General features: G+C 45.5%; 1 protein-coding gene across 15 annotated transcripts in view; it reads left to right on the top strand.

Moving 5' to 3' along the window:
• satb1b (SATB homeobox 1b) overlaps window positions 1-14,757 on the top strand; it is a 63,478-nt gene that overhangs the window by 31,911 nt on the left and 16,810 nt on the right. For 10 of the 15 annotated variants that reach the window (XM_085803548.1, XM_085803554.1, XM_085803553.1 and 7 more), the window contains 4 exons: window positions 1,791-2,296; window positions 4,793-5,005; window positions 11,093-11,164; window positions 11,512-11,676. In XM_085803548.1, the coding sequence (XP_085659674.1) occupies window positions 1,791-2,296; window positions 4,793-5,005; window positions 11,093-11,164; window positions 11,512-11,676 (956 nt within the window). The remainder of the gene's footprint in view (window positions 1-1,790; window positions 2,297-4,792; window positions 5,006-11,092; window positions 11,165-11,511; window positions 11,677-14,757) is intronic. The other 5 variants (XM_085803552.1, XM_085803550.1, XM_085803563.1 and 2 more) reach the window with 1 other exon arrangement.

A 14,757-nucleotide genomic window follows, 5' to 3' on the forward strand; every position in this document is an offset into this window, starting at 1 on the left:
ATTGTGTGTTTAATCCGGGGCTCTTTTGTGGCAGGATTCCACACGAGGACTCCCGCTTCTGTGGCAGCCTTTTTCTCCCAGGGCCTGCCATGCTCTTCTGTCACCCCTTCTCTTTTCAATTTGCATGGAAATGCCTCCGTGTGCCTGTGTGTTTGTGTGTTTGCGAGCATGCCCCCCAGCAGTCTGTGCGAGCAAGGATACGCGCACACACACACACAGATGACACAAAAACGCACACATTCACATACGAGTGAATAGGCACGCCATACCATCAGAGCCAGGGAATGCCAGGGATTATGGGAAGAGATGTGATTATTACCAAGATTTTTTGTTTTGTTTCTCTCACTACCCCCCCCCCCCCAACCACCCCCCCCCAAAACATCATTTGTTTTCCACAAACGCTCAATAGACCCGTCTTGGCTGGCTGTTTTGTGCTTGCTGACAGTTAAGAAACAGGCGGCTCAAACACACCATTATTGTGGGTATTTTTGGAAAACATCCATACACTTAATCTTTCATCTGATGAAAAATTCAGCTTGTTGAAGACCCGCTACCCACCCACCCACCCCTCACTAACCCCCCCCCTGCCCCCTCCTTCCTCCTTCCCCAATGCCCATAACAGCAATTTAGGCTTTTTCACAATCTCATCCAGCAGTGTGTGGAGTGTGGAGGCCGCAGCGTGCTATAAGGTGTTGACGTTGCCATCCGTATGAATCCTCCAGCGCTGCCCCCTCACTCGCTCGCTCTTGTCTTTTGCGCGGCGCGTACACAAAACCAGCCCCAGTATATATATATATGAGTTCCTTTAAGATAGACGGAGCAAAAACCTGAAAAACATTCAGCGGCTCCAAAACGCTCATTCACTTCGCTGTGGGTAGCACTTTGAATGTTAAATCATTGTTTTCATCCTCTAAGCACATCATTTAAACCTGCCTTAAAATATTCCCGAGCTGCCATTATGGACTTAAAGATTCCCAAAGCAAGAGATGCCGCAAAAAAATCTCTCAAATGCCATTAAATGACGGCGCGCACACAGTTTTTTTTTTAAGGCGAGTCGGCACATCCAAAAACAAGGCTGCATGTCCTCCGCTGTCCTCCTCCTGTCTCCTGCTCCCCACATTTATGTTTAGACCACCCTCCCCTAAAAATGTCATATTGGCTGGCTTGTGTTCCTTATTTTAGAATTAAGGATGTAAAGAGAGAATCAGATTTATCAGCACTGCTTCTGTCTTTGCGGATACACACACACACACACACACACACACACACACACACACACACACATTAATTCCGTACTTACACATACACACACTCCACTGTCTCTCCAAGATTTTTTTTCACATGATGAGGCTACAGACGTTCTGAACTTAATTTCGGAGGCATGGCTTGTGGAAGACACAGGTCAAACACAATGAGGCTCTTTTATCTGCGTTTTCATCTTTTTCTTTTTTTAACCAGTCGCTGGCTGATCAGCTGGAATGTTAGCTGACAGGCTGAGATTCACTCAGGACTCAAGTTTGATCTGATACAGAGAGGATCTGTTTCATTTCTTCTGATTAGGGACAATGGCTATTAAACCGATGGCCATAATTTCGCGTTTAAGTTTTTTACATTTTTTGAGATTCTCCAGCGCTTGTAAATGTAGTTTTTCCCCTTTTTTTCTACATTCTGCAGCCCTGAAGTTTTCTTTGTTGTGTTTGAACAGAGACTTGAAATCAATCACCAACCCTATTTTTTGTCTTTTGTTTGTCTCTGTTTCTCCTCACCCTGCTGCTCGTCCCCTCCTCCAGCCGAGATGGACGGCCTGGCCGACCTGTCCCCGCCCGGCTCCAACCACAGCCACAACCACCTGGGCTTCTCCCAGCAGCAGCAGCAGCCCATCCCCGGCAGCACGGCGGAGCAGACCCCTTCCTCGCCGGTGCCGCCCATGTCCCACGCTCCGCCATCGCACGGCGGCCAGGCGGGAGGCCGGCAACCCCAGCAGCTCCCCGGACTGCACCACCCGGGCCTGGTGTCCACGCCCATCAGCCCCCAGCTGGTCAACCAGCAGCTCGTGATGGCACAGATCCTCAACCAGCAGTATGCAGTGAACCGGCTGCTGGCCCAGCAGTCGCTGTCGCAGCAGTACCTCAACCACCCGCCCGTCAACCGCACCTCCCACAACAAGCCCATGGAGCCGCAGGTGGCGTCCAACACCGAGGTGTCCAACGAGATCTACCAGTGGGTGAGGGACGAGCTGAAGCGGGCGGGCATCTCACAGGCCGTCTTCGCCCGCGTGGCCTTCAACAGAACCCAGGTGAGGAGGGAAGACAGATGGGCTGGAATAAAGGCAGAGTAAAAAACTGAAATTACTATCAGTACTAAAAAGTGCCATCTTTATATCTTTATATCAGTTAGATTTTTTAATTCCACTTGATGGTACTTTTGATGTAGAAGTTCTGGCTTGGCAGCAGGTCGAGACTGAATATCTCAGATTGAACCAAATTAAATCAGCGGGTCAATGGAGCTGATATTTATCATGGATTTTGATATCAATAATTCATAACAATTATAAAAGGAATGATAAAAAACTGACGATGATAAACGCAGGAAATATTTGATGTGCTTTAATACAGAAATTGGGTAATTATTGAAGGTATTTAATTTAGTTTTTTAATATAATTTAATTTTAATTCCAGTTTTATATCTCTAATTTCATTCCCCGGTCCGATGTGGATATTCACAAAGTAATAAGACCTTTTAAGTACAAACAGGGCCTATAAAAGTGGCACTTGGTGACGGCGTCATACACCACAGGTACATCTAAAAAACAGTTTCAACCAGAGCTCAGTGCCTTTTCTCTGTGGCACAAACAGTCAAAGTGTCTCCCCGACAGGAAATAGCATCGCATCGAAGGAAGTTAGAGAACAATTTGACGCCACCACTTCTGCTGAGAAGTATGGAAGAAGGCCTCGTCTTTGAATCTGTTTACTCGCACAGCTTATATCTCATTCATAACTCTCATACACTCCAGTAATGTAGCACCTCTAATGCACTTGAAGACAGCTGGCAGCCTGCCATGTGAAAGACCCGGGCTCGGTCATGGCGTGTGTTCCCTGCCAAAATATGTGGTTTCACTTCATAGTCAGAGGCCTCACACACACACACACACACACACACACACACGCACACATAGATTTCAGTGATAATGTCTTAAGATGTACTGTGTGTGTCAGAGGGGGCTGGAAGGAGGTGACAGAAAAACCTCATTACGACTCCATTGGCTTTGAAGTTGATGTGTATGAAAAAGGAAAAAAAAAACAGAAATTGATGAGTATCAATTAGAACTCAAACATGCAGCAACTTCTCCTTAAATATAAGCGTGAAAGTGTGTGTGTGTTTGTGTGTTACATGAGACAGACAGTGGTATTTTTGTGCAGATGGGCAAGCTCCCACACAAACACAGTCTTATCTGTGGCTGATATGAGGAATTAGCCCAATGTGCCGTTGGAGAATTTGCCTTTGGAGGATTATTTATTAGGCGTGTGTTTTCTCTAGCAGCCCGTGTTAATAAAAGGAGAGGGGAGGGGGGAGGGGGGAGAGAGGGCGGTGACATGAAGGGGAGGAGCCGAGGTTTTTTTTTTTTTTTTTGGAAGAGGAAACTGATTGACTGAGGAGATAGACGGCGTGGGTTTTCGATGGCGAAGAACGATAAGCATGCGCACGCTGGACGCAGACGCAGTCATAAAAGAGATAATGCCATCAATCCATCCCCCTGAGTACCTGCGCACGTCAAGTTTCCCTCACCATAAAAAAACGTCACTGCGGAGTGTGATTGCCTATCTGTCCACACTTGTCTGCAGACCGCAGACCTGCCTATTTAAGCATGACACATCTAGTTTCATACGTTTTCATAGCCAGACGAACGGCACCAGGCGCATATTTGCAGCTTTACTCACCTCCCAGGAAGGACTCGCATGCTCTGGGGAAAAAAATAAATAAATAAAAGCACGAGTGTGTTTTCTCCATCACCTTGTTTTATTACCAAATCACACCTATTGATGGCGAGAGAAGCAGAGCAACGCTTTGCACAGTGTGTGGCCAAGAGCTGATGAAAAGGCCCAATCACACGTCTCTGATAATGGAGTCATCGCCGTCTCATAATGACGGAATTGAGCGCTATTGAAAAGTAAACAGAGGATACACTGATTGCCCGCCGCCGCACAAGACTTTCCACATTTCAGGCGGCGAGTGCGTGTGTGTGTGAGCGGCGGTGGCGGCGTCGGCGGCTCTCATCCCAGAGCGACAAAACACGGCTCCAAGAACCATGTCCAAGATCTGCCGAGTTAACAGCAAAAACCGGCGCGCGGCGGGTTCGTAGGCCACGCGCTAACTTTGGGCGAAGTGGTTTTTGTCATCCCATAATGACGGCTGATGAAGTGCGCAGGGTGTGTTTGTGTTTTCTACTTGAACACAACAGCTCTGTAGAGTGTGGAGGATCTGGAGGAGGAGAGAACGCAGCCATGAATGGATTTTAAAACATTAAGGATGGAAGGTTGGAAGTGACTGTTAGGAGAAGCCTGGGACTCTGCCTAGTAGTAATGTCAATATTGAGCTGCTGTGAGGCTGTATTAGTTCACAGATTAAGTGGATGTAAGCTTGTCACTTCTCCTTTGTCATTAGAGTCTAAATTTACACTTGTGTCTCTCTTTTAATTGAGAAGTGATCTTCTTCACTCTCCACCCACTGCGCCACCACCTCTTGTCTCCGTCTCACCCACCTCTCTTTGGTCCCCCCCACCTCCGTCCTGCAGGGCTTGCTGTCCGAGATCCTACGCAAGGAGGAAGACCCTAAAACGGCCTCCCAGTCGCTGCTGGTCAACCTGCGCGCCATGCAGAACTTCCTGCAGCTGCCGGAGGCCGAGCGCGACCGCATCTATCAGGAGGAGAGGGAGCGCAGCCTGACAGCCGCCTCCGCGATGGGCTCGGCTCCGCTCATCAGCACTCCACCCAGCCGCCCTGTACAGGTACCACATGTTCTATACCTGTGTGTACGTTCATGCAGAAGAGGTTTTGGTCTTACAAGCGTATCTTAGAGCAGTGGTTTGCAACCTTTTTTGGCTCGTGACCACAAATGTCTGGCGACCCCCGCGTCCATCAATCAAAATGCGCCAGCTCAGATGTTTTTATATGCTGCATTTCATTTGAACTTGATTTATATACAGTGAAAGTATAGAATACAGTTGTTTAAGACTGTGTGTGGTGTTTTTAGTCATAATTTTAAAAGAATAATAATTAGTTTATTTTATTTTATTTTTTATCAATTACTAGACAGTTCAGGCGACCCCATTTGAATTCCAGGCGACCCCACATGGGGTCCCGACCCCAAGGTTGAAAAACACTGTCGAGGCTGAGTTTATCTGTAGAGGCTAAATAGAATAAAAAAAAAGATCAATTGGAATACACTTGATGCAAAAGAACATTTGTTGACACTAGCTTCAGAATCTAAACGTCAGGGAGTAAAGGTTGATTTATCCTTCTGCTTTGAGCGTTCTGCTGCTGCTGTAGACGTCGACAGCATAGGAACTGATTTATAGTCTGGCTGATGGAGTGCTGCGACAGGAGCTGAGTGTATCACACAATATGAAGCAGGTGTCTTTTATGCACCTAAATTGCATTTTAATAATATTTAGATTATTTTATTTAGTTTATAAGAGAGAACAGCAGCCACAGAAAGAAGAACTGCAAATGTGTTTTTTTTTTTAGCTCACGCTACAAATTCTGTTGCTGTGGAGCTAAAAAAAAAAAGCAACACACATCTGCAGTCCTGCACAGGTACAGTTCTGCAAATCTGCACCTTCTCTGCACCTGCGAAACTGACCGGACCCAATCTGTTACCTGTAGTTGGCTCTAAATTCAATCTGGGCCCGACGTGACCCGGTAATAGAAGTCCTGCGACCCACCTTGTGCCTGTAATTAAACACGTTGTATAAGCTGCACACAGTCACTAAAAACTACTTTATTCTTTCACGTACAATTGGTCAGCAGCCTCAGGCCGAACAGACATCTTATTACATTGCATATATTGTACAAAAAAAACAACACAACAGCAACATGGAGCTCTCATTTTGGCTTGTGAATGGGTTTCATGAAACTGCACCTATTCAATAGGACCTATAGAGCCACAGCAGGGTCACACCAAATAGATCAGATAAAGATTCACTGAATAAAACTTATCTCTTCATTTGGGTGTGTTCATTAGACTGTGTAAGCACAACAGTCTGACTTAAGATTAGAAAATAAAGAGAACATTTCAAATTATTCAAAGGAAAAAAAAAAAAAACACCACGGAGGATGTTTGTTCCAACAGCAGCGTGGCCGTGCTTTGTCAGACAGGTCTAATTAGCCAAAGTGTAGAGACATGAATTCAGCTTGTAATTAACAGTATTTGGCCAAATAGGCTAAATAAACAGCTACTCACTTATGCTGACATTTAATAACCCCTTAGGCTGCAGCGCACAAAAAGAACACTGTCCACAGTCCCCGGGTCTGTGTTCTCGAATCAGCCGAGGAGAAATCTTCTCTCGCTGGATGCGGAGACAGCGATCACATCCTGTGCAGCCGGTGCCAGGATAGGAAGCGTTTTAGCATGCTCCTTCAAGCAGAACAAAACCTCAAGATCTTCCTTGAGTGTCTTAAATCTAAGCGTGCGCTGCCACCGCATCCTTAGGATGAAACGTTTCCACACCGCCGTCCTCGGCGGCGGCTACAGTCTTCACCTGCTGAGTGCGGACCAGGTCTCAGGTGGCATCTTAACAACTGTTACATAAGGTCAATGGACACTTTAAGGGGAAAAGCAGGGAAATTGTTGAATTTAATGCACTCATGTATAGATTTTTTTGAACTTTTAATAATGCCAACAGACACATCAGATGCGCCTTTAAAACTGTATGTAGTGATTTTTCTTGCCTTCAGATAGCCTATTAAAGTGGGTTTGATTACTGAAATGACTCATTTGGCACTTCTAATTGTCCAATTTGCGAGGTTGTTGGCATAAACACTGATATAGGCATAATGTACCTTCTCTGTGAATGCTCATCACATCAGCCTCGTCTGCACGCTGCTTCAGGCTTCTTTCTTTTCGTTTGGGATGCAGGAACACTGTGAGCTCATGGAGGAGACGCAGCCCAAATTTGTCAGTCACACTGCGATTTGGTGGCGGTGTCCTTCAAACTGCGCCAAAAAAACACAACTGCGTCACTCACTCACGTCACTTAATACTTGGATCGCTCAGGTAGTTGGTAACCCTGTGTTCCTGATGTGCTGCAAAGGATTCTGGGTGTTTGTTTGCTTTGAAATAGGACAAGAGCAGCTCATTGGAAAGAGAAGACCCTCTTCGTTTCATCATCGTCAGTCGGTTGTGTTGTATCCAGCTCTGTGATCACACCTCAGCCCTGAGCTGATTGTATTTGAGGTTATTTGTTGTTGTTGTGTATGTAGTGTGTGCGTTGAGTGTGGAAGTGGCTCAGTCAGCTCCCACTGGTCGCTGATGTAATGCAACGTGACACGGACATAACCGATTTTGCGGTAATCATCTGTCCACACATCTTCTGCAGCTGTCAGTCAGCTGCATTCTCTCTTACGGATTGACGCTCCGGCGACTCCGTCCTCCGTCCACCGTGCTGTCAGTCCAGGTGATACAGTTTGTCGCATCAGGCGACAAAGCCGCGCGGCTAGCTCGGCCACCGACGTCAATCAAGCCTCGTGCCGGTGTGATGGATCCATCACTACACGCAGGTTCAAACAATCTGATTGAAGTGGGTTACGGCCTCACCGTCTTGTGTTGCTGGGAAGGTTTCTCCATCAACACATCACCTGAGCTCCTGCAGCTGTTGAGGTTTTTTTTTTTTTTTTAAAGCAAAACCTACAATTCATCTTCCACGGCCAACTTGACCTTCGAAAATGTTGTCCACAGTTTTTTGTCCATTAGCAGCTTTCTTCACTGTCAGGTCATTGGTTTTGATCCATAAATGGCAGAAGAGATGCTGTCTCATCAGTGACACCTTATTACACCCAAATCACTCACAAATGACACTACTTGAGATGTTTAAAACAATTACACCTTTATTTTTCTATTTTACATTCATTTCATCCACTCTCCACTCTTTTTTTTTTTTTACGCTCCTGGGGCCATGAGTCATTAGTGAGAGTTACTCAGCCAGACTCATACTCACATGCAGGACAAAGCACAGAACATTCACAGCTCTTTGTGGACCGGAGAAGTCGTCACATTGTCAGGATCGCTACAAAGCAAAGTGCTTTGAAAAATTGTCTTGTTGGCTTTTCCCATTGAGGGTTAATGAGATAATTCCTCCCTTCAGAGCAAGGCTGCTTCAGAGGAATGTTTGTTTAACTATTATGAAACAAAACTAATAGTTCTTTGAAGTTCCAATGGCTGAAATGAGAGTAAAATTTAATAGACAATATCTCTGCCTGGGAATGGAGCACAGAGACAGTTGCAGTTTGCAAAAAAAAAAGCATGCAAACACAACAACAACAACAGCAACTACATCCATACATCACACAACCACATCTGTGAGCGCGTGCAGTCCCGCAAACTGTCAAGCTGGCAAATTCATACGGCACAAACCCCGGGCATACTTGTGCACTCATTAGTACACTGTTTACTTGTGACAACAGCGCGAATAACACACCCTGCTACATTGTTCTGTTACACACCTCGCATTCCCTTCCATTGTATCAGGCTCGAACTTGTCCAGAAACATGTGGAATAAATCAGTGCCAATTCACCCCCCACCCCCACCCCCCCCGTCGACACACACACCAGAGAACATACATTTCATTCTCCCTGCATGTAAATGAGTTCTGCATCATCCCTGCACCTCACCACACAGGTGAGAATGGTGACAAATGATGGATAATTTTTTGTGCTAATTTTGACCTTTTAGCACGCATTAGGCAGCATTAACAGCCCTCCCATTTCAAAAAATAAAGCTCACAGAGCGATGACAAGCTCTGTAAAAGATCATTTAGTCAGTCCCTCTCTCAAAATCACTGTGCACCACAGAACAACTTTGTACCCTTTGCTGAAAATCTGTGTCCCTCATTTGAAAGGTATGTGGCAACTTTCTACCACTTAAGCCCATTTGAAGTGCGGTCAGCTGCATCTAGGAGGTGAGAGGGGCGGACAAAGGCCTCCTCTGTCCTGTCCGCTGAGAAGATTTGGCTGTAATTTAGGTGAGAAGGATAGAAAGGCAGAAGCACCGGCCCACCCAACTCTAAAATGGAGGCACCCCCGCAGTTCCATGTCCTTAGAAATAACTAAAAAGAAGCAGCGTCTCATTCAGAGGCAGCAGCGCCGAACTTGAGCGGGGCCACTTCGCAGTTCACAGCTCATCTTTACAATCAGACGTTGTGTTGGTGCAGGACAGAGTTTCAGAGGGACGGAGTGGACCTTTCACACAACAATCTGTTCGGCAACACTTTATAACAAGTGCACACTATTAAGCATTAATTAAGCATTAATAAATACTTAATTCTTCATGTATAACGCATGAATATTCATTAGTATGTAGTTTATAAATAGAGTTAGTGCTTATCAATGGTAAGTAAAACATGTTTAACTGTTTATAAACTACATACTAATGAGTATCCATGTGTTATAAATGACAAATTCAGTATTTAATGTTTAACTAATGCTTAATAGTGTGAACTTATTATGAAGTGTTACTGTGTGCTCTTTTTCCAAATGACCAGATCAGAGATCTTTTCAATAATCACATCAGCTGAATTAGAAATCAACGCTCCACTTGCCTAATGAATCATTTGAGCTGATCTGAGACCAGCCCACAGATTTGTACAAACAAACAGTAAACAATAGTAGCTGACATATTAGGCTGCAACTATTTGTCAAAACTCAAAGCCTGTGGTTTGTGTTGTTTTCATCACTCAGACTACTGTTGGTACATCAGTACCATATCTTGAGGGCTAATATGCTTCACCTGTATGACTTAGACCCATTAACATTTATCATGTAAACCTGTTCGTACACACGGCGACTTTCTCTCTCACTCACACATACACACACACACACACACACACACACACACACACAGCCACAAACGCACACTCATACACCTGGCCATCTGCCAGCCTCTCCTATGGAGCAATGCGGTGTGAATTTAAGCACATAAATCAGCCAGGGTGGCAATTGAGCCAGAGACAGAGGAGGGTTTTTATTGGCCTCATAAAAACAGATGCAGAGGTATGTTTCTCTCACGTGTACTGATGGGTCGGCCCAACTCCCCCAAAGCCAGTTAGTGCACGTCCCGGCCTTAACAATTAGCCCGACATGGTAACCTAGCGCTCAGACTGACGAGCCCACGTCGTCGCCGAGCCGCTGTAAAACAGGATGAAAGGCCCTGAAAAGCTCCGACATTCCAGCCTCGCCGCAAATTTGAGGATAATGTGATTGTTTTTAACGCAGAGAGGGGCTCGTTATTAGGCGTCTAGACAAATACTCAAATCTATATGGTTTTGTGATCACCAGCTCTGTGATCAGTTTTGTCGCTGCCGGTGTTATTATGGTTTATTTGCATACCTTGTGCTCGTACTCCGAATCCAGCCCTGTCGATGCCTCCCTTTGAAAAAGAAAAGGGCTCGTATGGAATGATTCATATGTTAATGGTTCTTGGGTAATGCTTTTATTAGGACACTTGTTACTCCGTCAAAGGATTTTTGTCAAGATGCAACAAGCTGCTGAATGAGGATGATTTGATTTCTCTTGACTTGCATTTATGTTTTAATCACCAGCTTGACACAGGAATAATAACATTTCATACACCACATCCAAGTGTATCTGTGCAAAGTAACGCGGGTGCTGCTGCGCTTAGGGTGTAATCGACACAGGAGTGTGTGTGTGTGTGTGTGTGTGTGTGTGTGTGTGTGTGTGTGTGTGTGTGTGTGTGTGTGTGTGAGAGGCGGTTGCAAGCTTGAGTGTTTGTGAATGCTTGTGTTTAGCCAGATATTCCCTTTATTTTTGCTCATGTGATCCTGAACAAATATATGGTTGTGTTGTGTTCCCGACTCTGCAGCCCCGGAGGGAAGACTGTAACAGTGTACGGCCTGAGGACTGGAATCCCCGGATCCCCGTGGGCATTTCCCCTGTGAGCATATAACTCCACCTCTCTCACCAGTCTTAATTCACACATTTCTATAGACCATACACTTTGTAGGGCTTATCATCTCCCAGCATGCACTTCTCTTTTCTGCTATTTCTGCATGAACATGTCTGTGGAGGAGCAACATGTGAATTTATTTTGATCAGTTTTTGTTTTAAACTATGTTCTGATCTCATGAGACTTCAGATTTTAATTCCATTTTATAATGACTACATTTCATTCAAATAGAGTTTTTGTGAGGGTTCTATATTCTGCACTGTTAGATATACAGTAGATAGAGTTTTCCATGTGCAGTGTTTTTTATACTGGCTCTTTTGCTTTCCCTCCTACTGTTCCAACAGGTGAAGCCGTCACCTCTGCCCAGCGAGTGGAACGGCAAGACGGAGAGCTGCATCCTCAACATCAACTCCACCATCTACGACGAGATCCAGCAAGAGATGAAGCGGGCCAAGGTGTCCCAGGCTCTGTTCGCTAAGGTGGCTGCCTCCAAGAGCCAGGTAACTGCAACGCTCTACAAAACCACTTCAGTCCTGAGGCAAAAGAATCAGCTTCTCAGTCACTGTCTTCCCCCAGAAAACCAAACTGACCATTTCAGTTCAAGGTTAAGTTTCTTGCAGCGTGAAAAGAGTGTTTTCTTATGTTTTCACATGGAACGCTAACAATCACAAAACATTTAATGCACACAAACACACACACACACATTATTCTGTACAAAGAGCATTGGAAAGATGATAAAATAGTCAATGATAAATGTGCATAACATTGTGATATTCCTGCAGTTAAATGAAGAGAAGTAGAAATCTGTCAAACGCGAAGCCAAACTTGCCTCGGTGCATCAGCGCGGTGATTTATGGACATAATGACACATGTCTTCTTTATTGTGGGTTTGGAGTTTAACTGTCGACTGTGTTTCAACACCAAACAAACCTGTTTATATTAGCTGGGCTCAGTAAGGCGATCGGGGCCCCTGTTATCTTCTTCCAGAGAGCAGCCAGCTCACACAATACAAGCTTGTGTGTGGTAGAAACAGGGTAAAAAAAAAAAGAAAAGAGAGGGAGACAGAGAAAACACACCACCAGTTCAACTCTTCATTAAAAGCAATTTAAAATTGTAGCACTAAGGAGTTATTATTAAAGGTTTTCACTTGTCTGTCGGAGGCAGAGTTGGGAAGATTTCCACAATTGTGCTTGATGAAGAGACGGGGGGAGAAATAGATCACCAAGGGCGGAATAATCTAGAAATATCTGCAAAGGCTTTATTTTTTTCTTGCTGATTAGGATGATTATACCCCCAGATAGCTTTGTTTTACCAAATTGCAGTTTGATGCACAAACCACTGTTTTTGTTAAGGAGTTCAAAGACTCCTGGGAAGGGTGGAGAAAGCGAAAAAAAAAAAAAAAAAAAAGTGGGGGGAGAGAGCGAGGCGGTCGCAGCATTAACTCGAACATGCCTCTCTTCTCAAATGAAGGTTTGTCTGGGAACAGGTTTCCACCGTGCCTTCTCCACCTCCCTCCCATCCCTCTGTCTTGCCCCCTCTACCTCTCTCGTTCCCCCCCGATTTCTGCCTCTCTTTCACGTTCCATTCATGGCAGGCGGGTGTGAATGTGAATTGAGCAGCAGATAAGAAGTGTGCTAATTATGCCTGTGAAAGGGGGCCTGGGAGAGCACTTATCTCTGGCTCCATCTCGTAATGGGCGCTCCCCGGGCAGCTGGTCTCCCCCCTTACTACCCAGCCGGCATTGCCACATCCACCAGCACCGCCAGGCCAGCGGCTGCTCCTCCTCGTCAGGACCCTTGAACCCTGAAAATCACAGAGTAGGCACCCAGTTTCTCAGACATCCACCATCGGCCTGATTCCTTTTTTTTATTTAAAAGTGACAGTTTCGTCCGTGGGAAGAGAAATGTGTTGAATTTATTTTAGTTTTTTTATGGACAACAGTATAGCTGCAACACTTCCTCAAATAATTGATTAGTTGATTGACAGAAAATTAATTGGAATCTATTTTTGGAATCAGTTAATCACTTGAGTCACTTTTCCAGCCCCTGAAATGTGAGCAGTTGCTGCTTTTATCGTAGTGAATTGGACATGTTTGGCTTTTAGACTGTTGGTCAAACAAAATAAGTAATTTTGAATCTGTCACTTGAAATATTGTGATTGACATTTTTCACAAATTTCTCACACCTTTTTGGACAAAACAATTAATAGAGAAAATAACTGCCAGAATAGATAACGCTATAACGTTATAGCTGCAGACCTGGACCACAGACACTAATATCTACTACATTTCATTGTGTAACAGTCTCATGTAGGTGATCTGATGTGACTTGTTTTATTTTCGAAAGAGGCAGAAAAACAACTCACCAGAATATTCAACCCATCATCCTTGCACATCCGCCCCCCAGCAAATTAAGAAACAATGGTGGAAGATTCCTTGGAAAATCCATATGTGAGAAGCTGCATGAGCCTCCAGAGGGTAAACATGGATAGATATTGATACAGTAGATCCTGCGGCTCGGGTTGGTCACATGATTTCTTCACGTGACCTCATAATATCTGTCGGTAAAAGAACCTTTCGGCTGGAATGCCGGGGTTAATCTTTCATGAGCTTCATTATTAGTTTGATTCAGCGTGTGAGGAAGAACAGAGTGTGTATTTTAAAAAGCTCAACGTGGTTACAAAAGCACCGGTCCATAGAGGACAAACAACCAGTAACCAAAGCCTTTAGGTAGAGGCTGCTGGTGCTGAGCGCAGTGTGTGGATGTGTCTGGCGATGAGGATGGAGGATGGGCTGGACTGGCAGGATGCCCATATGGGGTCCAGGAAAATAATTGCGGGGGGAGGGCGGGGGGGTGGGAGGCCTCATCACGGAGAGGCTGGCGCTGTCCTGTCAGCTCGGTGCGCGCGCTTCAACCTCTGCCTCTTTGGCTCGGCTTAGGATTTCCCAGCATGCTTACGCAAGCGCGGGATCAGGTGGTCCGGGATCGGCGGCGGCGGCATTTCGGCGCACTCACCGTCGGCGCGTAGCCTCGTTCACAGAGAGACGGATGAAGCGGGTCAGAAAGGAAGGATGAACCCGAGAGGAGAGAATGAAGAGAGATGTTGAAGGAGTTGAAGGAGGTCACAGCAGCACTGACTGGTCCCCAGGGCAGAGGAGCAGTAAACAGGAGTTAACTGATTGGTGTATGCTCCACTGGGTGTATGCCGAGGTGTGTGTGTGTGTCTATACTATATATAGATGTGTGTTTGTGTGCGTGCTTCTCTACACATCAGAAATGGGTTTATGCGCAGGCACATTTGAATGTGTGTGTTTGTGTCTGTCGGTGTGTGTGTGTGTGTGTGTTTGGGGGGGGTTCCTGGAACGCAGCCATCCTGTCCTCTCTTAGGGCTCGTAACCACAGCAGGGCTCTGCCAGCCCTTAACTGCCCCACCTCCCACCCCTCCTCTCACATATTCAATGTTGCATTTCAATCACACTTTTACTGCCACATATTCCGAGTAGTAACTATAGAGCAGCGACTCCAGCCCAGGCCGTATTACTTATCAGATTAATGCTCGCCATTCGCTCCAACCCTGAGCAA

This window comes from Trachurus japonicus, chromosome 16 (genome assembly GCF_045865225.1).
Source record: "Trachurus japonicus isolate A0001 chromosome 16, Traja_1.0".
NCBI classification, from domain to species: Eukaryota; Metazoa; Chordata; class Actinopteri; order Carangiformes; family Carangidae; genus Trachurus; species Trachurus japonicus.